The following is a 22345-nucleotide window of genomic DNA, read 5'->3' as shown; positions in this document are numbered from 1 at the left end:
CCACGACCTCGGCCTAAGAATCCTCCCCAAGGCCCCCACATGATTTAGGAGGTAGCTCAGGACAGAGAGGTAGCTCAGGACAGAGAGGTAGCTCAGGACAGAGAGGTAGCTCAAGACAGATGGGCAACTCCGGACAGAGAGGCAGCCCCGGACTGAATGGCAGCTCCGGACTGAATGGCAGCTCCGGACTGAATGGCAGCTCCGGACTGAACCGGACTGAGTGGCAGCTCCGGACTGAGTGGCAGCTCATGACTGTAGGGCAGCTCATGACTGTAGGGCAGCTCATGACTGTAGGGCAGCTCATGACTGGAAGGCAGCTCATGACTGGAGGGCAGCTCATGATTGGAGTGCAGCTCATGACTGGAAGGCAGCTCATGAATGGAGGGCAGCTCATGACTGGAGGGCAGCTCATGACTGGATGGCAGCTTATGACTGGGGGGCAGCTCATGACTGGGTGGCAGCTCATGACTGGAAGGCAGCTCATGACTGGAGGGCAGCTCATGATTGGAGTGCAGCTCATGACTGGAAGGCAGCTCATGACTGGAGGATAGCTCATGACTGGAGGGCAGCTCATGACTGGAAGGCAGCTCATGACTGGAGGGCAGCTCATGACTGGAGTGCAGCTCATAACTGGAAGGCAGCTCATGACTGGAGGGCAGCTCTGGCAGCTCCTGACTGGCTGGCGGCTCTGGCAGCTCCTGACTGGCTGGCGGCTCTGGCAGCTCCTGACTGGCTGGCGGCTCTGGCGGCTCCTGACTGGCTGGCGGCTCTGGCGGCTCCTGACTGGCTGGCGGCTCTGGCGGCTCCTGACTGGCTGGCGGCTCTGGCGGCTCCTGACTGGCTGGCGGCTCTGGAGGCTCCTGACTGACGAACGGCTCTAGCGGCTCCTGACTGACGGACGGCTCTAGCGGCTCCTGACTGACGGACGGCTCTAATGGCTCGGGACAGACGGGCGGCTCTAATGGCTCTTGGCAGACGGATGGCTCAGATGGCGCTGGGCAGACGGATGGCTCAGATGACGCTGGGCAGACGGATCGCTCAGATGGCGCTGGGCAGAAGGATGGCTCAGATGGCGCTGGGCAGACGGATGGCTCAGATGGCGCTGGGCAGACAGGTGGCTCAGATGGCGCTGGGCAGATGGATGGCTCAGATGGCGCTCGGCAGACGGATGGCTCAGATGACGCTGGGCAGACGAGCAGTGCAGGCAGCTTAGACGGCGCTGGTCAGACGAGCAGTGCAGGCTGCGTTGGGCAGACGGCCGACTCTGACCTGCTGAGGCGCACAGTAGGCCTGGTGCGTGGTGCCGGAACTGGTGGTACCGGACTGGAGACACGCACCTCAAGGCTAGTGCGGGGAGCAGGAACAGGGCACACTGGACTCTCAAAGCGCACTATAGGCCTGGTGCGTGGTACCGGCACTGGTGGTACTGGGCTGAGGGCACACACCTCAGGGACAGTGCGGGGAGAAGGAACAGTGCGTACAGGGCTCTGGAGACGCACAGGAGGCTTGATGCGTGGTGCCGGAACTGGAGGCACTGGGCTGGAGACACGCACCACAGGGAGAGTGTGTGGAGGAGGAACAGGGCTCTGAAGACGCACTAGAAGCCTGGTGCGTGGTGTAGGCACTGGTGGTACTGGGCTGGGGCGGGAAGGTGGCGCCGGATATACCGGACCGTGCAGGCGTACTGGCTCCCTTGAGCACCGAGCCTGCCCAACCTTACCTGGTTGAATGCTCCCCGTAGCCCGTCCAGTGTGGGGAGGTGCCCGCACTGACCTGTGTTGGCGAACCGGGGACACCATACGTAAGGCTGGTGCCATGTACACCGGCCCGAGGAGACGTACTGGAGGCCAGATATGTTGAGCCGGCTTCATGGCACACAATGCTCAATCTAGCCCGCCCAGTGCGGGGAGGTGGAATAACCCGCACCGGGCTATGCACACTTACAGGAGACACCGTGCGCTCTTCCGCATAACACGGTGTCTGCCCGTACTCCCGCTCTCCACGGTAAGCATGGGAAGTGGGCGCAGGTTTCCTACCTACCTTCGCCACACTACCCTTTAAAATACATTTTTGGTGTTTCTTCACGGGCTTCCAACCACACTTCCGTGCTGCCTCCTCATACCACCGCTCCTGGGCTTTAGCTGCCTCCATCTCTTCCCGAGAGCGGCGATATTCTCCAATGTGAGCCCAGTGTCCTTTACCCTCCAGAATTTCCTCCCATGTCCAGGATTCCTGTGTAGTGGGCCGCTGCTGCTTGTACTCACACTGCTTGGTCCGAGTTTGGTGGGTGGTTCTGTAACGGCAGTCTAAGTCCTCCTCCTCCTCAGACGAGGAGAGGCGAGAAGGATCTGAGGATCAATGTGCAGCGTGGTAATTTTCCATGATTTAATTAACACAAAACAAGACACTATACAAAATGACAAAACAAACTAACCGTCACAGTCCTAGCTGGTGCAGACAAAACACAAAGACAGGAAACAGACGAACTAGACACACAACATAGAATTCCCACCCAGCTCACGTCCTGACCAACACTAAACAAGCAAAACACATAAGAACTCTGGTCAGGACGTTACAGGATGTCTCTTCATCTCCCCCCTCGCTCTTTGTAAGTAACATGCCTGCCAATATCTGCTCCCAGTCTCTGTGTCTCGGCCAATTAGAGGCCTGACAAAACATTGCTTCAGCCATGTAGAAAGCCTGACAAACATTTCAGGCAGCAGGGGGCCTCCTTCACCTGCAGAAAAAAAAAGACACAAATATGTCCATCACCCCTGAAGCGCTTAGCTCCCCAAAAATTGGGACATATGCACTGCAATGACCAACCCCCTCAAAAACATCCAAAGGCTGCAACGGAAAATGTGAGGCGTGTATAGACAGAGGTTGAGTCAGTGGAGTTGGCGAGTTTTTTGTGTGTCCTCCTCCCTTGTCCTCCCAGGCCTGGGTTTGCATAGTATATGATATCGTTCAAATACTTTAAGCGTTTGCTTGAGCCTGCACCAGGCAAGCTCAATCAAGCACAGCTTGAAGTCATTTGAAAGATTTCAAACATGATTTGAACGCTTGGTCGTCTTGCTCCTCTATGGTCCAAAGTGCCATGGTCTCCTGCCTCTGTCTGTCCCTTGTCTGATGAAGCGGTGGTGACAGCCCCGCTGTCGTGCAGCCCAAGGCAACACATCACTCCCTCAGCCATGTGATCCACAGGCCAGAGCCGCCACTGGGCCGCACGGGAAGCTATGCTAGCCCTGGATCATGACAGTGGTCTACTGAGCTTATAAGGATAGAGGAACACGAGGTCTGTCCTCATGCGAGAGCACGCCAGAGACGAGAGGGCAGAATTAGCATAGGCAAAAAAAACGATTTAATTAGTTGTTTAAAATAGTACCTCCTCCTAAAGCCCAAAGTAATCCCCTGTCAAGTTGCATGCTTGTCAATGTGTGTAGTCAAAGCAAAGCCATTAATTTCACTACATGTAGGCAGCAAAGTTAATAATATCTACATTACCAGAGGGCGGGTCTTGTCAAAATTAAAAAAGGCATGGTTGAACCATCATTCTTTACGGTTGAGGGCAGCAGATATGATCTTGTCTAATAAGGACAGTCGGACACAAAGGACACATTCTGGCTATAATAAATTGTGATATAAAATGATGCCGTGTTTACTCAGTAGAGTTAAGTACAGCGGACCAAAACCACATTTTTGGAGAAAAGATCCAGTCGAAATTCGACTGAAACGGGTACTTTGTAGAACATTGTTAGTTTGATATTTCAACTGAAAGGTCCTTGGCGGAGTACCTGGTGCTAATTCTTAAAAAACCTATACAGGCTCAGTCAGGAGCGAAGCCCTTATTACACATTCATGTCCACCAATATCATCACAACAACAAACACTTGTTCCTACCAGCAAAACAAAAGAACATGGTCCCGACCGTGTAGTTTCTCGTAACGATATAACTAGATCGTCTTTGACTATTCAACCACCCTTATCTGGATACGGGACACAGCAGGGTTGAGTGTAACCAGGTCTCTCGCTCCAGTGACAAATGGAATTACCAATCAATCATATTCTGTCTGTAGCATAAGTGAATGATATGTGCAGAAACATAAATACATGTTTACATAGCAATGGACATTGCAGGCATCTTAAAATAGGTTTGGAAATAACTTGCAACTGCATTCTCTCAAATGGGTCAATGTCAACGCTCATACATTTTCCAAATGAAAACTTAAGAACTGACTCCCCGACAGAGACTGCCGCCTTGTCTATATATGGTGCTGCTTCTCTATGCAAAGCTTGCTGAGCCGATTTACATTGCTCACTTCAAAGCGATCTGTTTGCCTCGGTATAAATGTGTGGATGTCTTAAAACTTAAAACAAGCACAGAGCCTTTTCCATTTCAACACGTTGGTGCTATCCTCATACTGGCAATGTTAATCCTCTATGGAATACATTTGTTGTCATTATATCCCCTACCCCACAATCCATGGAAAATGTCTGGCCCAACTGCTATTTCAGATATGCACAGTGTACCTGACCATTGCAGTATATCATTCACGGGAGTTCATGTTTGAAGAGGGGAGTGATGAAAGTGTTGCTGGATTTCCCATTGAAAAAGGCAAAAAGGCCTTACTCACATTCAAATCTGGTGGTTTTCTATAAATGATGAACACACTGATACGAAAAACCTGTATCGATAGCAGCTGCATTTTTGTTCAATCTGATATGGATGAAAAACATTTAAATATTACAACTGCTTAGCTGACATGTCATGTCTTCATGAATGAGGAGTTTGTTTTGAGTTGAAATAAACAGGATGGACTGCGGACCAATTCAAGATCCAAATGATTTGAGCTAGTATGTAAACTACACGTGGAGTGAACATGTAGGAGTCCCACAGTCTCGTGTTCATAACTCCTTGCTCTACTCGTATCTCTCTGGAACCTATAACGTACTCCAAAAAAATTCTGGCGTTTTTGCGAGCTCTTCATAAATAGTAACCGTTTTCCGTTTAACTGTTTAGAGTCCATTATATCTTTTGATACACCTGTTACATTGATATCATTTCTCTTTATCAGGAAGGTATTCCCAGTGTTTTTACATGATCAGCCGAAGAACAACTGCCGCCTCTGGGCTCCAACACATTCCATACCTAATCCATTCACGCAAACATGCTTCACGCGTCATTACCGTTAGCGTCACAAGGATCATTTCTTGATGTGCTTTCTCTCGTTTGTCCAGCACCGGTGAGTTATCAAGTCCCGTCTTCGGTGAGATACACCGCGGTATTTGGTACGCTTGAATACTCTCAATTGTACAGTATGTACTACGCTGAAGCACTGCAAGTCATAAAAGACCCAAGGGGCGTTGAGCGAAAGTGGATGAGAAATTGCGGAAAAACCCCCTTTAACTTAAATGAAATCATTCAAGCCAGTTCTGCAATACTACAGTCCACAGTATCTCTACATATGGTATGCAAAACAGTAATTGGTAGATTTGTCAGGCAGTCAATTGAATGCTCACATGAATGATTACAACAACAAGGGCAGTGAGGGCAAAGCTGAGAGAAAAAGAACACAAGACAGTGAAGCAGAAAGTAGTACAGTGGAAAGATAGATAGGAACTTAGGACAGGATTCCTTCTTGAACCCCAGAGACACTTACATCCCCTGAGGAAATGTAATCTAAGATAATAGATTAAAACAATAATTGGAATGGAATGCACATTGAAATGAATGGAATCTAATGACGAGGTCAACGGGCCATACAAAGTACAACCCACTGTGCAAAAACTGGTTGATTCAACGTTGTTTCCACGTCATAAACAAAAAAAATGACGTTGGATCAATGTGGAAAACTGATTAGATTTGCAAAAAGTATAGGAATGTATAGGAATTTCATATTTTTTTCACCCAACTTTTAACCCAAATCCAATGACACGATGACATTTTTGTTGATTTCACATTGAATTCACATTAGTTGACAACTAAACAAAGTGTAAAAAATATATATACGCTGAACTGACGTCTATGCTTAGTGCTAGGCGACAACAATAAGCTATTTTCTTTTTGAGACAGAAAGTCACTTCTGTGGGACATAGAAACAGGGACATTGACTTAACTAAGAAATAACAGGTCATAACTTCAATGTGCTGTGGGCCACACCTCATTTACATGACAACAATATAAACATGACAATGTTAAAAGCAAGTGTGTAACTTACAAAATCTCATCGTTCTGGAATTCCAGCGCTCCGTGCGTATCTTCAAAGTCTTTTCCCCCTCCTTTTGCTGTACCCTCCATGGTCTTGTAGGGTACGACCACTAGTCCCCGCGCTCCTGAGGTACGAAGAACCTTTACTTCCATCATGCCGATACTCTCGCTTACGGTCATTACCGGTTCTTCAAAAGTAAAGATCCCGGCATGGTCATCGTCAAAGATAGTCACGGTGGCTGAGCAGGGTAGGCCAAGGCCCGCCAAAGTGTCCAAGTGATTAGCCCTTGGTTGTACGTAGCCAGTCCCCTCCGATATGACCTTCACGTTGCTAAGGTGGACCAGAAAATGCTCATCCTCCTCAAAGATGTCATCATCAATGATGTCTATCCGGATCTCCTTCTCAGTCTCACCGGGGTTGAACACCACAACGCCCTCAGTGAACTGGTAGTCCGAACCGGCATTGGCTGTGCCGTCTTCGGTACGGTATTCCACTGAAACAGTGTTAGTCAAGTCCCCACCAAGGCGTACTACATTCAAGGCCACTGTACCGCAGTTCTCCAAGCACTGGTATGTACCGGGGTCAAAAAAGACCTTTGACGAAAAGTCATCCTCAGAAACTTCGGAGCGGATCTCGTACGCACCAACAGCTTTCCTGGCTTGGTCTGCTGCATGCTTCTTCAGTACATTCCCTGCTCCCGTCATGATCCTGGTAGCCTGGCATCGGTAGAAGGCGCGGCTCTTTTGCTGCTGTGTCAATACCTGGTAGTTGGCCAGTTCTATCAGCTGCTCCATCTCCTTCTCTGGATGCTTCTGCTTCAGTTCCTTCAGGATCCGGACCATTTCCCTTCTGGCCTCCTCCTCATCCAGGTCCTTCTCATCGAAACCCATCGCTCCGTCCATGAAGCTCTCTGAGTTGAGCATTTTCCCGTCCATTTCAATGTCCATCTTTGAAGGTATTTGAGCCTCCCCTTCCGTCTCAATGATCACCCCTCTTCGTTTCCCTGCGCGGTAGCGTTTGTACATGTACTTATAGACAAGAAGTCTGCGATCCGCGACGTAAGCCATCCCAACACATAACGGGAAGAAGAACAGTGTGACAAGGCCCTCCCACACCTGTACGATGCCCGGAGAGATGACAGCCAAGATGAGATAAAGCCAGGTGTATGCAAATATACTCCAGGTGGCGGTAACAAAAAATACCCTCAAATGTTTGACTTTCCGGTGCTCTCCATCAGGAATGACAGAAACACAGAATCCAATGATAACGAACATGTTGAAGGCAGCACTACCAACGATGGTGTTCGGGCCCAGATCACCTGCGTCAAAGTTGTGACCGCACACCTCAACGACGGACAGTAGGATTTCCGGGGCTGAGGAACCCAGGGCCATAAGGGTCAGGTTGGACACCGTCTCATTCCATACATGCACAGTGGTTGTCACTTTTTCGCCATTTGGTTTCTTGATGGTGATCTCCCTCTCTTGTGATGTAATTACCTCGATGGACGCCATGAAGCGATCCGCAATGATAGAGACCCCCAGGAACATGTAAAACAAGGCCACAAAGTAAACTGTGGCTCTTGCCAGTTTATCACCAAAGGATGGGTTCTCTGGTAACCATATGGGCAGAATGACACCCACTTTGCATTCAGTATCCACTGAATCACACTTCCTATTAGTTTGGTTGCCAATGGAAGAGTTTGTTCCGAGGCTTGGGTTTGAATTCCCAGCTGTAACAAATGTAATTTCAGATGAAAAAACTGCCAACAACACTGTGAGTTGAAGAGTGCAGAAGCGGAAAGATGATGTCCCAGTTTGTCTCATGATTCTGATGAGGTGTGATGCTCCAACTCTTCCTTTCACCTATGCAAAAAATAAAAGGCATTGATGAGAATAGAACTACCAAAAACTGTACACATTTGAGAAATTACAAATGACTGAAAGAGAAATATCAATATTCCTAACTCCAGTGTTTCCCTAAGTTACAGTAGATATAAAGCAACATCCCCCAGAGCCGCCTCCAATGCACACATCACACATTTAATATTGAAGCTTGGTCAGATAGGAGGGTGCTTCAGGTGTCCTCTGGGCTACCAGGTTAGGAGGGTGGACCTGTCTAACCTGGCAGGGGAAACACTTCCTAAATCATTTCTAGAAAATAACACTGGTTTAACCAGACAACCACACAAGCGTACCACACACTTCTCTCTTTCTCTCTGATTGTGTGTGTGTCTGTCACAGATCACTGGAACTGTGTCATTACGCACACCTGGTCCCCATTCCCACGGATTGTAATTGTATAAATGTGCCCGTTGGTTCACCATTGGGCTGTTGATTATTGTTCCCATGTCCGTTGGTCGTGTGAGTACCTGTGCTGTGTTGTTTTGGCTTTCGTGCCACTTGTATTGCGCAGATGATTACGGGTCTCGTCCCGTTTAGAATCATTGTGTGCGTGTATGTTACGGGTCTCGTCCTGGTGTATTTCTTCGAGGTACTCCTCGCTTTTTTGTTTGGGTTTCAACCCTGTGTTTTGTATACGTGTTTGTTTGGTCTTCCTTTAGATGGCACGCTGTAATTTGGGTGAAGTAAAAAAAACTATTACGCATTCCTGCGCCTGTCTCCCGATCCCTTTATACCAATGTGACAGTGTCTTAGTGATCACGTGCATTGTATCATTTGAATAACTGGTTTAGATGGCAAAATGGCACCAATGATTACATTTCTCCATACAATCTTTACTACGTCCTCTAGACATACTGCCATGAAACTACAATACTTGAAAATTATGTTGCAATGAAATACACTTTGCAACTTTGATTTAATGCAATATTGTCACCTACTTTGCTTTAGAACAAAAATGTGTGCATTTAGCCTACGAGATAGTTGGGGCTAGTTCCAGGCATAACCCACTGGGCACAAACGCCAGTTCATTACATTACACTACATTTTAGTCATTTAGCAGATGCTCTTATCCAGAGTGACTTACAGGAGAAATTAGGGTTAAGTGCCTTGCTCAAGGAGATATCGTCAGATTTTTCACCTAGTCAGCTCGGGGATTCAAACCAATTCAACGTCTAGTTTTGATTTTAAAAAAATGTTTGTGTTACTCAGTTGGGGTCTCAACTTACTATTGAGAGTAAGAATAGTAGAATACACCAGGTGCAATTTCGAAATTTGGTGGTGCATCAGCAGTTTCTCTTATGTCAGTCACTGACAGTCACTCAATTAGCCATGTCAGCAAAATATTTTTAGATTGGCAGTTAGTCTAGCTAGTCATTTAAACGTTTCGTAATCATGCCGAATCCCGACCGGGCACACAGCGCACGTGTCCAGGGGCCCTGACCTCCACATTGATTTTGTCAGTCATTCCCCCGCAGATATCATATTAACATTGCAAATTCATTACAAAATGTGTAGAATTGCAGAGACCTGCTTTAAAAGTGCAACATTTTCTATACACCCCCATGACAAAATGTGAAGAATTGCAGGAAATGAACTTAAAAACAAAAACAAATTCTCTCCACCATCAAGAGGGGGGTCACTAAAGTGTTTGCCCGAAATGGCCCCCTAAACAAATCTTGCTTAGGGCCCCCAGAAGGCTAGAGCTGGTAGTCTTATCTTTCTTTACATAGGCTATAATTTTTTGAGGCTAGACAACATTTGTCCTAATTACACGATTCTCATTTGCAACATGAAATCACAAAGATACAGTATCAGCTGTCAGCAATCTAGTCTGCAATGTACATCCATGCACATGTTCTTTACAGGTAGGATTTAAAGTCAACTAGCCGATATAGTAGCCTACAAAAATGCGTAACATTTTAAGTGACCGTAGTTTCCCAAACTGCTAGCCTACCGTTTTAATCCACGTAATGGGGAACGGAATTTATAAGATCCTGAGAAATTATTTAAAGCTGAAAAAGGAAACAGAAATCCTTGAGAAATCCTCAATATCCAACCCTTGATAAAACAATGACGTAAGTTGTGACATCGTCAATAAATCTTGAGTTGAGTTGTTGTATAGGTAAACCGTTCGTTCCAAAAAAATACAAATGTTCTGCCACAGATAGCCGACTAGAGACGATCATGGGCTCTCAGCGCACGCTTCCTCGGGACTGCTCTCTTTCACTGCTCTCTTGCTCTGTCTTTCACTCTCTCATTTCTCATCCTGGTTTTAATGTCCATACTCTCATCTCTCAAGTGATGCAATAATGTTTTTTTTGACGCTGATGCAAAGCAACGGCGGAATTAATTTCCATATATTATTTGATTTGCTTTCTTGAGAAAAAAGAATACATTTCTTTTAACATCTTATTTTAGGAATAGTTCCATGCTATCTAACCAAAACTTGAACATGAATCATGTTTGAACAAATCAGTATCGTTTCTTCATGTCTTTTAGAAGCATTTACTTGTGGAAACTACATTATTGGAACAATATTAATATAGTATTCGGGGTGAATGCAACCTACGCCTAATGCAAACCTGGATATGCTCCATTTTGTTTAGCCATAATGCTATATACATATTTTTTTACCCTTTATACAAAAAATATTTAACTCCAACTTCAATATTGTTATGATTGACAGGATTTAGGCCTAATGTTTTTTTTTACCCATTTGTAAATGACAGGAGTCTGAGCCCAAGCTATTTATTTCATTCAGTGTTAACAGAGAAGCTCAGATGCAACCTGGACTCAGAGGTAGATGTAACATAGTAAACGTAAAATACAATATGATATGTTACATTTGGTGTGGTATGTATTAATTTGTGGATGTCCATCTATTTTGTATGATATGGAACAAATTGCAATTCATACAGTATGTTAAGAATTTGCAATACGTTACAATTTTCCAATTTGTTGTGGCTAACGTTAGCTAGGTGGCTAACACTAACATTAGCTAGGCTAGGGGTTAGGGGTCAAGGTTAACGTTAAGGTTAGGGTTAGGAGTTAGTAGGGATGTAACGATTAACCAATAAGCATCAAACATTTAAGATATGAGTGCATTGGTTTGCAGGACCCCAAACCGATCCAAATGTAGCATGCATCAGTCAGAAAATCAATTCAAACATTACAAATCACTGGTGAACTTTTTTGTTGTTCCTCAAATTACTTTCTTTCAACCTTCCAAAAATATGCGTCCTTTCCTTCAGTGTCGAACTAAGCATGTAATTATGTTGACAGGCATTGATCTACAAGTCATTTTGCATGCTGAACAACCCCAGGCAATATCAGTAGCCTAATATATTCAAACTGAGTGCTGTGCGTAGCTTCATGTGCTGACCAACTAGAGGGAGGCCTATTTCTGATCGGGCACATCTGCGTGCCAACATCAGCAATCAAGTGTTTGTAAAATGGCTTGCACATTATTAGGCTTTATTAGTTGAGTGACAACCAATGTAATTTGGTAGGTTATTTTTATCAAATGCACTGTGGAAATGGTGTTTTACCAGCCTAAGCTACAACTCATCTGGCTATTTTTATTTTATTTATTTATTTAACCTTTATTTAACCAGGTAGGCAAATTGAGAACACGTTCTCATTTACAATTGCGACCTGGCCAAGATAAAGCAAAGCAGTTCGACACATACAACAACACATAGTTACACATGGAGTAAAAACAAACATATAGTCAATAATACAGTGAAAAGAAATAAGTCTATATACAATGTGAGCAAGTGAGGTGAGATAAGGGAGGTGAAGGCAAACAGATATATGTATAAATAAATAAAATATAAAAAGGCCATGGAGGCGAAGTGAGTACAACACAGCAAGTAAAATAAAAACTAAAAAACACTGGAATGGTTGGTTTGCATTGGAAGAAAGTGCAAAGTAGAGACAGAAATAATGGGGTGCAAAGGAGCAAAATAAATTAATAAATAAATACAGTAGGTAAAGAGGTAGTTGTTTGGGCTAAATTGTAGATGGGTTATGTACAGGTGCAGTAATCTATGAGCTGCTCTGACAGCTGGTGCTTAAAGCTAGTGAGGGAGATAGGTGTTTCCAGTTTCAGAGATTTTTGTAGTTCGTTCCAGTCATTGGCAGCAGAGAACTGGAAGGAAAGGCGTCCAAAGGAAGAATTGGTTTTGGGGGTGACTAGAGAGATATACCTGCTGGAGCGCGTGCTACAGGTAGGTGCTGCTATGGTGACCAGCGAGCTGAGATAAGGGGGGACTTTACCTAGCAGGGTCTTGTAGATGACCTGGAACCAGTGGGTTTGGCGACGAGTATGAAGCGAGGGCCAGCCAACGAGAGTGTACAGGTCGCAGTGGTGGGTAGTATATGGGGCTTTGGTGACAAAACGGATGGCACTGTGATAGACTGCATCCAATTTATTGAGTAGGGTTTTGGAGGCTATTTTGTAAATGACATCACCGAAGTCGAGGATTGGTAGGATGGTCAGTTTTACAAGGGTATGTTTGGCAGCATGAGTAAAGGATGCTTTGTTGCGGAATAGGAAGCCAATTCTAGATTTGACTTTGGATTGGAGATGTTTGATGTGGGTCTGGAAGGAGAGTTTACAGTCTAACCAGACACCTAGGTATTTGTAGTTGTCCACATATTCTAAGTCAGAGCCGTCCAAAGTAGTGATGTTGGACAGGCGGGCAGGAGCAGGCAGCGATCGGTTGAAGAGCATGCATTTGGTTTTACTTGTATTTAAGAGCAGTTGGAGGCCACGGAAGGAGAGTTGTATGGCATTGAAGCTCGCCTGGAGGGTTGTTAACACAGTGTCAAAAGAAGGGCCAGAAGTATACAGAATAGTGTCGTCTGCGTAGAGGTGGATCAGAGAATCACCAGCAGCAAGAGCGACATCATTGATGTAAACAGAGAAGAGGGTCGGTCCAAGAATTGAACCCTGTGGCACCCCCATAGAGACTGCCAGAGGCCCGGACAACAGACCCTCCGATTTGACACACTGAACTCTATCAGAGAAGTAGTTGGTGAACCAGGCGAGGCAATCATTAGAGAAACCAAAGCTGTCGAGTCTGCCAATGAGGATGTGGTGATTGACAGAGTCAAAAGCCTTGGCCAGGTCAATGAATACGGCTGCACAGTATTGTTTCCTATCGATGGCGGTTACGATATCGTTTATGACCTTGAGCGTGGCTGAGGTGCACCCATGACCAGCTCTGAAACCAGATTGCATAGCGGAGAAGGTGTGGTGTGATTCGAAATGGTCGGTAATCTGTTTGTTGACTTGGCTTTCGAAGACCTTAGAAAGGCAGGGTAGGATAGATATAGGTCTGTAGCAGTTAGGGTCAAGGGTGTCCCCCCCTTTGAAGAGGGGGATAACCGCAGCTGCTTTCCAATCTTTGGGGATCTCAGACGACACGAAAGAGAGGTTGAAGAGGCTAGTAATAGGGGTGGCAACAATTTCAGCAGATAGTTTTAGAAAGAAAGGGTCCAGATTATCTAGCCCGGCTGATTTGTAAGGGTCCAGATTTTGCAGCTCATTAAGAACATCAGCTGACTGTATTTGGGAGAAAGAGAAATGGGGAAGGCTTGGGCGAGTAGCAGAGGGGAGGGCAGTGCTGTTGTCCGGGGTAGGGGTAGCCAGGTGGAAAGCATGGCCAGCCGTAGAAAAATGCTTATTGAAATTCTCAATTATAGTGGATTTGTCGGTGGTGACAGTGTTTCCTATCTTCAGAGCGGTTGGAAGCTGGGAGGAGGTGTTCTTATTCTCCATGGACTTTACGGTGTCCCAGAACTTTTTTGAATTTGTGTTGCAGGAAGCAAATTTCTGCTTGAAAAAGCTAGCCTTGGCTGTTCTAACTGCCTGTGTATATTGGTTTCTGGCTTCCCTGAAAAGTTGCATATCACGGGGGCTGTTCGATGCTAATGCAGAACGCCATAGGATGTTTTTCTGATGGTTAAGGGCAGTCAGGTCAGGAGAGAACCAAGGGCTATATCTGTTCCTGGTTCTAAATTTCTTGAATGGGGCATGCTTATTCAAGATGGTGAGGAAGGCATTTTTAAAAAATGACCAGGCATCCTCTACTGACGGGATGAGATCAATATCCTTCCAGGATATCCCGGCCAGGTCGATTAGGAAGGCCTGCTCGCTGAAGTGTTTCAGGAAGCGTTTGACAGTGATGAGTGGAGGTCGTTTGACCGCTGACCCATTACGGATGCAGGCAATGAGGCAGTGATCGCTGAGATCTTGGTTGAAAACAGCAGAGGTGTATTTGGAGGGCAAGTTTGTTAGGATGATATCTATGAGGGTACCCGTGTTTACGGAATTGGGGTGGTACCTGGTAGGTTCATTGATAATTTGTGTGAGATTGAGGGCATCAAGCTTAGATTGTAGGGTGGCTGGGGTGTTGAGCATGTTCAAATTTAGGTCGCCTAGCAGCACGAGCTCTGAAGATAGATGGGGGGCAATCAGTTCACATATAGTGTCCAGAGCACAGCTGGGGGCAGAGGGTGGTCTATAGCAGGCGGCAACGGTGAGAGACTTGTTTTTAGAGAGGTGGATTTTTAAAAGTAGAAGTTCAAATTGTTTGGGAACAGACCTGGATAGTATAACAGAACTCTGCAGGCAGTCTTTGCAGTAGATTGCAACACCGCCCCCTTTGGCCGTTCTATCTTGTCTGAAAATATTGTAATTGGGGATAAAAATGTCTGAATTTTTGGTGGTCTTTCTAAGCCAGGATTCAGACACGGCTAAAACATCCGGGTTGGTAGAGTGTGCTAAAGCAGTGAACAAAACAAACTTAGGGAGGAGGCTTCTAATGTTAACATGCATGAAGCCAAGGCTATTACGGTTACAGAAGTCATCAAAAGAGAGCGCCTGGGGAATAGGAGTGGAGCCAGGTACTGCAGGGCCTGGATTCACCTCTACATCACCAGAGGAACAGAGGAGAAGTAGGATAATGGTACGGCTAAAAGCTATGAGAATTGGTCGCCTAGAGCTACTAGAGCAGAGAGTAAAAGGAAGTTTCTGGGGGCGATAAAATAGTTTAAAGGAATAATGTACAGACAAAGGTATGGTAGGATGTGAATACAGTGGAGGTAAACCTAGGTATTGAGTGATGATGAGAGAGATCTTGTCTCTAGAAACATCATTGAAACCAGGTGATGTCGTCGCATATGTGGGTGGTGGAACTGATAGGTTGGATATGGTATAGAGAGCAGGGCTAGAATCTCTACAGTGAAATAAGCCAATAAACACTAACCAGAACAGCAATGGACAAGGCATATTTACATTAAGGAGAGGCATGCTTAATCGAGTGATCAGTAAGGGTCCAGTGAGTAGAGGTTGGTTGGGGTCGTGGCGATCCAGACAGCTGGCCGGGTATATGGCTATCGGTAGCAGCATAGGATGGAGGTCTGTTTGTAGATACCTCGTGCGTTTCCGTCGGTAGGTTCCGTGTAGTGGGGTTTTGTTCAGATAGCAGCCGATAGGACAGCTAACGATTAGCGGGCCTCAGGTGAGCGTTCAGGTAACGTCGGGACGGATTTGCCGGTTGGATACATCCCTCGGGCAGATAACGTCGGCAGTCAGTCGTGAAGGCCCGGTGGGGTTCCGTATCTGCAGCAGCAACAAAAGAAACGGGTCCGGATGGTGATGGAACTCCTCAGCTGGCTAGCTCCAGCATGATTTGAGTTTGCTCCGGGGTCGACGTAAGCCAATAGTCACACGGTATGCAGCTAGCTAGCTGCGAAATCAAGGTGCAAGTGTCCAGAGCCTGCGGTTGGAATCCGGGGAAACTGGGAGAAAAAAAGTCCCGGAATGCTCCGGTCCGAGTCGCGTTGCACAAAAGTGCCGGTAGATTATCGAGCTAAAGGAATAGCTGATGACCGCAAAACGTGGGCAGCTGAAACACCAACGCTAGCTAGCAAACCGGCTAATTTCGGGGCAGCTACAGATTAGCTTCTGGCTAGCTATCGGAGTAGCTTCTGGTTAGCTATCAGGCTAGCTTCTGAATTAGCCCCTGGCTATCTTCCACGATGGATTTTCAGATTGAGGTAAATATTACTTATTGTAATTGGTGAAGCGGGTTGCAGGAAAGCTTTTGCAGGAAAGCTTTTGTAGTTGAGTTCTTGGATAATAAAATAAATAAAAGATATGTGAAGAAAAGGTGTAAATATATATATATATACAGGACATGACAAGACAATACGGAAAAGACGTCTGAACTGCTAAGCCACCTTGGAGAGAAAAAAAAAAAAAAAAAAAAAAAAGGTAGGCTATATAGGTAGGCTACATGCTGATCGGGTGCTTACATTAGATTTGATTTCCATTGTTCGTTGTTCACCATCAACAATAGTTTTGGTAATTTTGCTTGAAACAATCAGTACATGTGATTATTTTTAGATATACAGGGGAAATTTGCTAATTTCATAACAAAGACAGCAATCATTTTTGCTACAATCACTGCATGGTCGAAGCAGGAGGAGAAGAGATGGTCCTAGTCCTTCAAAACTACCAAACGGTCTAAATCATTCAATTATGAGACGGGGGTGAAATCTAAAGTTCTGCTATATATTCATTGACTATTTCATTGCTAATTGTTTTTGATAAATAGTGATACATTACTAGCTCTTAACACTTTGAATCTGCAAAAATGAGAAATTAATTAGTTGGTGACGGTGATTTCAGATCAAAAGCTAGCATTGCCCCCTTCCCCCATTACTGATAGTGGGGTAGTAGATGCCTAGTTTCCCTTGTGGCTCAGCTTAGGTGCCTACATACACACACACACACACACACACACACACACACACACACACACACACACACACACACACACACACACACACACACACACACACACACACACACACACACACACACACACACACAGAATTCAGCTCAGAGAGGCCCAGCTCATGAACAGCAGATTTTAATTAAGAATGGAAAATGTATGTGTTTATGTAACAAATACTAGTGCATCGGATCGTATCGCATCGAACCGAATCGCATCGATTAGTTCCTCTAATCAAACGAAATCGCACTGAATCGTTTCAAACAAAAATGTTGCGTTTCTGTATCATATCGGAGCCCATGTATCTAGATACATATCGAATCGTCTTGAAAAGGAAAGATTCACACCCTAGGAGTTAGGCTAAAGTGTTAAAGTTAGGGTTGGGGGAAGGGTTAGCTAACATTCTAAGTAGTTGCAATGTAGCTAAAAATGTGTAAGTATGAACTCAGCAAAAAAAGAAACGTCTTCTCACTGTCAACTCTGTTAATTTTAAGCAAACTTAACATGTGTAAATATTTGTATGAACATAACAAGATTCAACAACTGAGACATAAACTGAACAAGTTCCACAGACATGTGACTAACAGAAATTGAATAATGTGTCTCTGAACAAAGGGGGGGTCAAAATTAAAAGTAGCAGTCAGTATCTGGTGTGGCCACCAGCTGAATTATGCACTGCGTGCATCTCCTCCTCATCGACTTTGCCAGTTCTTGCTGTGAGATGTTATCCCACTCTTCCACCAAGGCACCTGCAAGTTCCCGGACATTTCTGGGGAGAATGGCCCTAGCCCTCACCCTCCGTTCCAATAGGTCCCAGACGTGCTCAATGGGATTGAGATCCGGGCTCTTCGCTGGCCATGGCAGAACACTGACATTACTGTCTTGCAGGAAATAACGCACAGAACGAGCAGTATGGCTGGTGGCATTGTCATGCTGGAGGGTCATGTCAGGATGAGCCTGCAGGAAGTGTACCACATGAGGGAGGAGGATGTCTTCCCTGTAATGCACAGTGTTGAGATTGCCTGCAATGACAACAAGCTCAGTCCGATGATGCATTGACACACCGCCCCAGATCATGACGGACCCTCCACCTCCAAATCGATCCCGCTCCAGAGTACAGGCCTCGATGTAACGCTCATTCCTTCGATGATAAACGCGAATCCGACCGCAACTCGTCAGTGAAGAGCACTTTTTGTCAGTCTTGTCCAGCAGCGGTGGGTTTGTGTCCATAGGCAATGTTGTTGCCGGTGATGTCTGGTGAGGACTTGCCTTACAACAGGCCTACAAGCCCTCAGTCCAGCCTCTTTCAGACTATTACGGACAGTCTGAGCACTGATGGAGGGATTGTGCGTTCCTGGTGTAACTCCGGCAGTTGTTGTTGCCATCCTGTACCTGTCCCGCAGATGTGATGTTCGGACGTACCGATCCTGTGCAGGTGTTACACGTGGTCTGCCACTGCGAGGACGATCAGCTGTCTGTCCTGTCTCCCTGTTGCGCTGTCTTAGGCATCTCACACTACAGACATAGCAAGTTATTGCCCTTGCCACATCTGCAGTCCTCATGCCTCTTTGCAGCATTCCTAAGGCATGTTCACGCAGATGAGCAGGGACCCTGGGCATCTTTCGATGTTTTTCAGAGTCCGTAGAAAGGCCTCTTCAGTGTCCTAAGTTTTCATAACTGTGACCTTAATTGCTTACCGTCTGTAAGCTGTTTGTGTCTTAACGACCATTTCACTGGTGCATGTTCATTAATTGTTTATTGAACAAGCATGGAAAATAGTGTTTAAACCCTTTTCAATGAAGATCTGTGAAGTTATTTAGATTTTTACGAATTATCTTTGAAAGACAGGGTCCTGAAAAAGGGACATTTCTTTTTTTTGCTGAGTTTAGTTACAAAGTTGATAATTAGCAAAAATGCTAAAGTTGTCCGTGATGGGATTCAAACATGCAACGTTTGGGTTGCTAGACATTTGCATTATTCCTCTTATCAAACCAAATCACACCGAATAATTTCAAATTAAAATGTATCATTCCTGTATAGTATCGAAGCCCATTTATCTAGATATTTATCAAATTGTCTTGAAAGGGAAAGATGCATATCTCAGAGTTAGCTTAAGGATTAGGGGAAGGGTTAGCTAACATGCTAAGTAGTTACAAAGTAGCTAAAAAGTAGCAAGTAGTTGCAAAGTTGCTAACTTTTGTATTGCTAGATGTTCGCGGTATACACCTACCTATCCACCCTGACCAACCACCCTCTTTTCAGTTTTGCCTTAATTAACCTTCTGTGTTATGTAACCCTACCATATTTAATATATGACACAAATTTGAGTTTCCCAGATTTTTGTTTACTATGTTACGTCTAGTCTATGAGACCAGCCTGTCAGATAAGCTGAGGTCAATTATAACTCACTAAAGAAAAGAGTTTGGTGCTCCGGCATGTAACCTTGAGTCACTGCAATGCCATGTCAGGTCAAGTTACCCAACGCTGAGTTCTCTGACATCTTTTGTCTCCCCTTGTTAGCTCCCTCTATCTCCAGGCCTCCGGTAGAAGGCTAGCTTAGCAGCCGACAGATATGAATATGTCAGAGGATGCTGCAATAGTCACTCTTTGAATTTAGCCTATGCTGCTCCAAATGCACTACACACACCACACAGTGACTAGCCTATGCGGAGTCGCCAGAAAACGCTAACATTTGGTTTTCAGGGATACAGTATTGTCAACCTACCTTGTGGGAACTCCAATCTCAGGCATCTTTCTATGCCTACTACATTAGGTTACACAGTGACTACCTTTCATTATTTTAAGCTTTGACTTTGAAATCAATTCACCTGAAGGGAGAGGTGAGAGCGGTTCCATCAAAGTTTCATCGAACGCGCGGTGCGTGTTTTTGTTTCCTTTTGAAACAATGTAGATGCGTGTCCCTTGGCAGAGACACAGCATGCAGATGAACCTGACTCCATTCTGAGTCAGTGGAGTTTTAATGAAACTGGGAAGCTTTCTCCCCAAATGACTTCATCATAGCAAGAGAGGGAGAGTTGGGGTGAACTCACAGTTGAGTCAGTCATGTTTCTGCTCTTGGCTCACAGACTGGACACACTTTACTTGAATGTCAGTTATTCATTCATGTTTTTACTATCAGTTATCTTGGCTTACAGGGTTATTTTGACTTACATGCACGTGGCCAGACTTTGCTTGTACTCCCTCAGTACTTAAACAGTCCTTTGCATCGTCGTGCGACACATAGTGAAAGATGTTAAAATATTTTTATTGAACACACAAGAATTGTGTATAGGTATTTTGTAGAAAAGACAAGTATACAATTCTTATCTAAACATAAAAGAGCAGACAGAAACAAAAATACCCAGAGTTCTAAGTACAAAGTAAATAATACAAAATAAGACATACAGAACAAGGACAGGTAAACAGAAAGAGGGCAAATGTCACCCCCTCCCTATTCCCCCATACCCCCCCATCCATCAAATCTGTCGTTCTGCCCCTGAACAAGGCAGTTAACCCACAGTTCCCCGGTAGGCCATCATTGTAAATAAGAATTTGCTCTTAACTGACTTGCCTAGTTAAATAAAGATTACATAAATTATCTCGCCCTGACCTTAGAGATCCTTTTTTTGTCTCTATTTTGGTTTGGTCAGGGTGTGAATTGGGGTGGGTATTCTATGTTCTATTATTTGTATTTCTAAGTTTTGGCCAGGTAGGGTTCTCAATCAGGGACAGCTGTCTATCGTTATCTCTGATTGAGAACCATACTTAGGTAGCCCTTTTTCCCACCTGTCTTTGTGGGAAGTTGTCTTTGTTTATTGGCACTATAGCCTTTAGCTTCAAGGTTGGTTTTGTAGTGTTTATTGTTTTGTTCGGTGTCATTTTTATTAATAAAAGGAAAATGTACGCTGCACCTTGGTCCACTTCCTTCAACAACCGTGACACAGTATGTTGCCCTAAGGTTGGTAGAACCTTGTTCAAAATGATTCACAGCTGTAATGGCTGCCAAAGGTTCTTCCACCAAAAGGGATGTGAAGACATACGCATCTTAATAATACATATGAAAAATCTAGAACATTTTCTAACATTTGTCTTTCATTTTGAACCTTTTGAGTAGGTTGTACAGATCGATATGAAAAAAATCTAATTGAAACCTTTCTTAGATTTAAATTTAAGGCGGCAAAATGTGAAGACTGTGCAAGGGGTGTGTACACTTTCAGCGGCTGTATAGTCATGCTCTCCTAGTTTTTCGTCATTCTCATGCATTACATTACCATAGATAATGAAAAAACTGGGAGGACAATAGTGTAGCATCAGGGTATGTCTGTTAACTGTATGCCATTTTAATTATGTTAACTAGGGGACATTAACTTACATTTTGGTTTGAAAATGCTGACATTAACTGTTGGTGGCAGTCAAAAGTTCAACCAAACCAAAGTGTGGATTGCAGTCCCTCCTTGTCCATAATCTGCTTTCTGGGTAAAGGAGCAAATATATACATTTGGGAGAACTATCTTTAAATGTCATACAAATGTATGTCTTGCATTAATTTTTTATTTATGTTTGTAATTATTCGTGTTCTAACTGTACCACTCCTATCCAGTGCATGAGCTGCATTAGTTAATTAGCTCTGAATCAAGATTTATCTGACCCCCTTTGCCTGAAAGTCCAATTTCTCACTGAATGTAGAGGACTTTTGTTCAGGTGCTTGTCATCAATTGGATACAAAAGCTGAAAATCAATAACAGCCTCTGTTATGGTATGGTTTGCTAATGTAATATTTTAATCTCCCATGATCCATATTATATATAACAGAATTAAGAAAATCGTGCAAAAACGTAGAATAGAGGACACATGATGATTCCCCATCTGCTAGTCTACTGCACCATCTCTCTTTCCAAGGTGAAGGACTTTCATGGAAATCCAACCACCCATTGCACCTCACACAGTCAAGAAACCAAAGCCAAACATCTCAGCATGTTTAAGAAAAACTCCATTGGTGACAAATACATTTCAAATTCGTCAAAGATGAACAGGATGACCAGCCTAACAAGAACCTCTACTCACCTCTGTTAGTCCCAATGGAGCTGTGAAAAAGACGCACTGCCTAGCGGGAAGAACAGCGTGCGATAACCACTCTAAATTGAACAGAAACAGACATTGTTCTGCGGATGCCCGGTCCCAAGGAGTCTCTCTAAACATGGGCTGCATAGCTGGGCTGACTGCTGCTTATCGTCCTCCTCAGCCCGATCCATGGCCATACAAGGACTCTGCTGATGGAGCTTGTCACTCTGGGCTTCTGGAGTAGGCCGGCTATCTGGCAGCTCCTTGTCGCCACCCGACACATGGGAGATAAAGGGTTTGGAGTGTTTGGATGGTGGGTACCTTTTAGGCAACGTTGAACCCCCCCCCCCCCCACCAATGGAGGAAT

At 44.8% G+C, this 22345-nt stretch overlaps 1 protein-coding gene across 3 annotated transcripts in view; it reads right to left on the bottom strand.

Moving 5' to 3' along the window:
• Positions 1–22140, bottom strand: part of LOC129839347 (sodium/calcium exchanger 1-like) — a 60205-nt gene extending 38065 nt beyond the window's left edge. For 2 of the 3 annotated variants that reach the window (XM_055906719.1, XM_055906720.1), the window contains exons 1-2: positions 21982–22140; positions 6219–8071 (exon numbers count right to left, since the gene is read on the bottom strand). In XM_055906719.1, the coding sequence (XP_055762694.1) occupies positions 6219–8071; positions 21982–22125 (1997 nt within the window). In that variant the 5' untranslated portion in view covers positions 22126–22140. Of the gene's footprint in view, positions 1–6218; positions 8072–10064; positions 10330–21981 lie in introns of those variants that run through there. The other variant, XM_055906721.1, reaches the window with a different exon arrangement.
• Between the last annotated feature and the right edge of the window lie 205 nt (positions 22141–22345).

The sequence above is a fragment of the Salvelinus fontinalis genome, chromosome 40 (genome assembly GCF_029448725.1).
Source record: "Salvelinus fontinalis isolate EN_2023a chromosome 40, ASM2944872v1, whole genome shotgun sequence".
Taxonomy (NCBI): Eukaryota; Metazoa; Chordata; class Actinopteri; order Salmoniformes; family Salmonidae; genus Salvelinus; species Salvelinus fontinalis.
The sequence above is the reverse complement of the archived record's forward strand: the minus strand, read 5'-3'. Positions and strand labels throughout refer to the sequence as shown.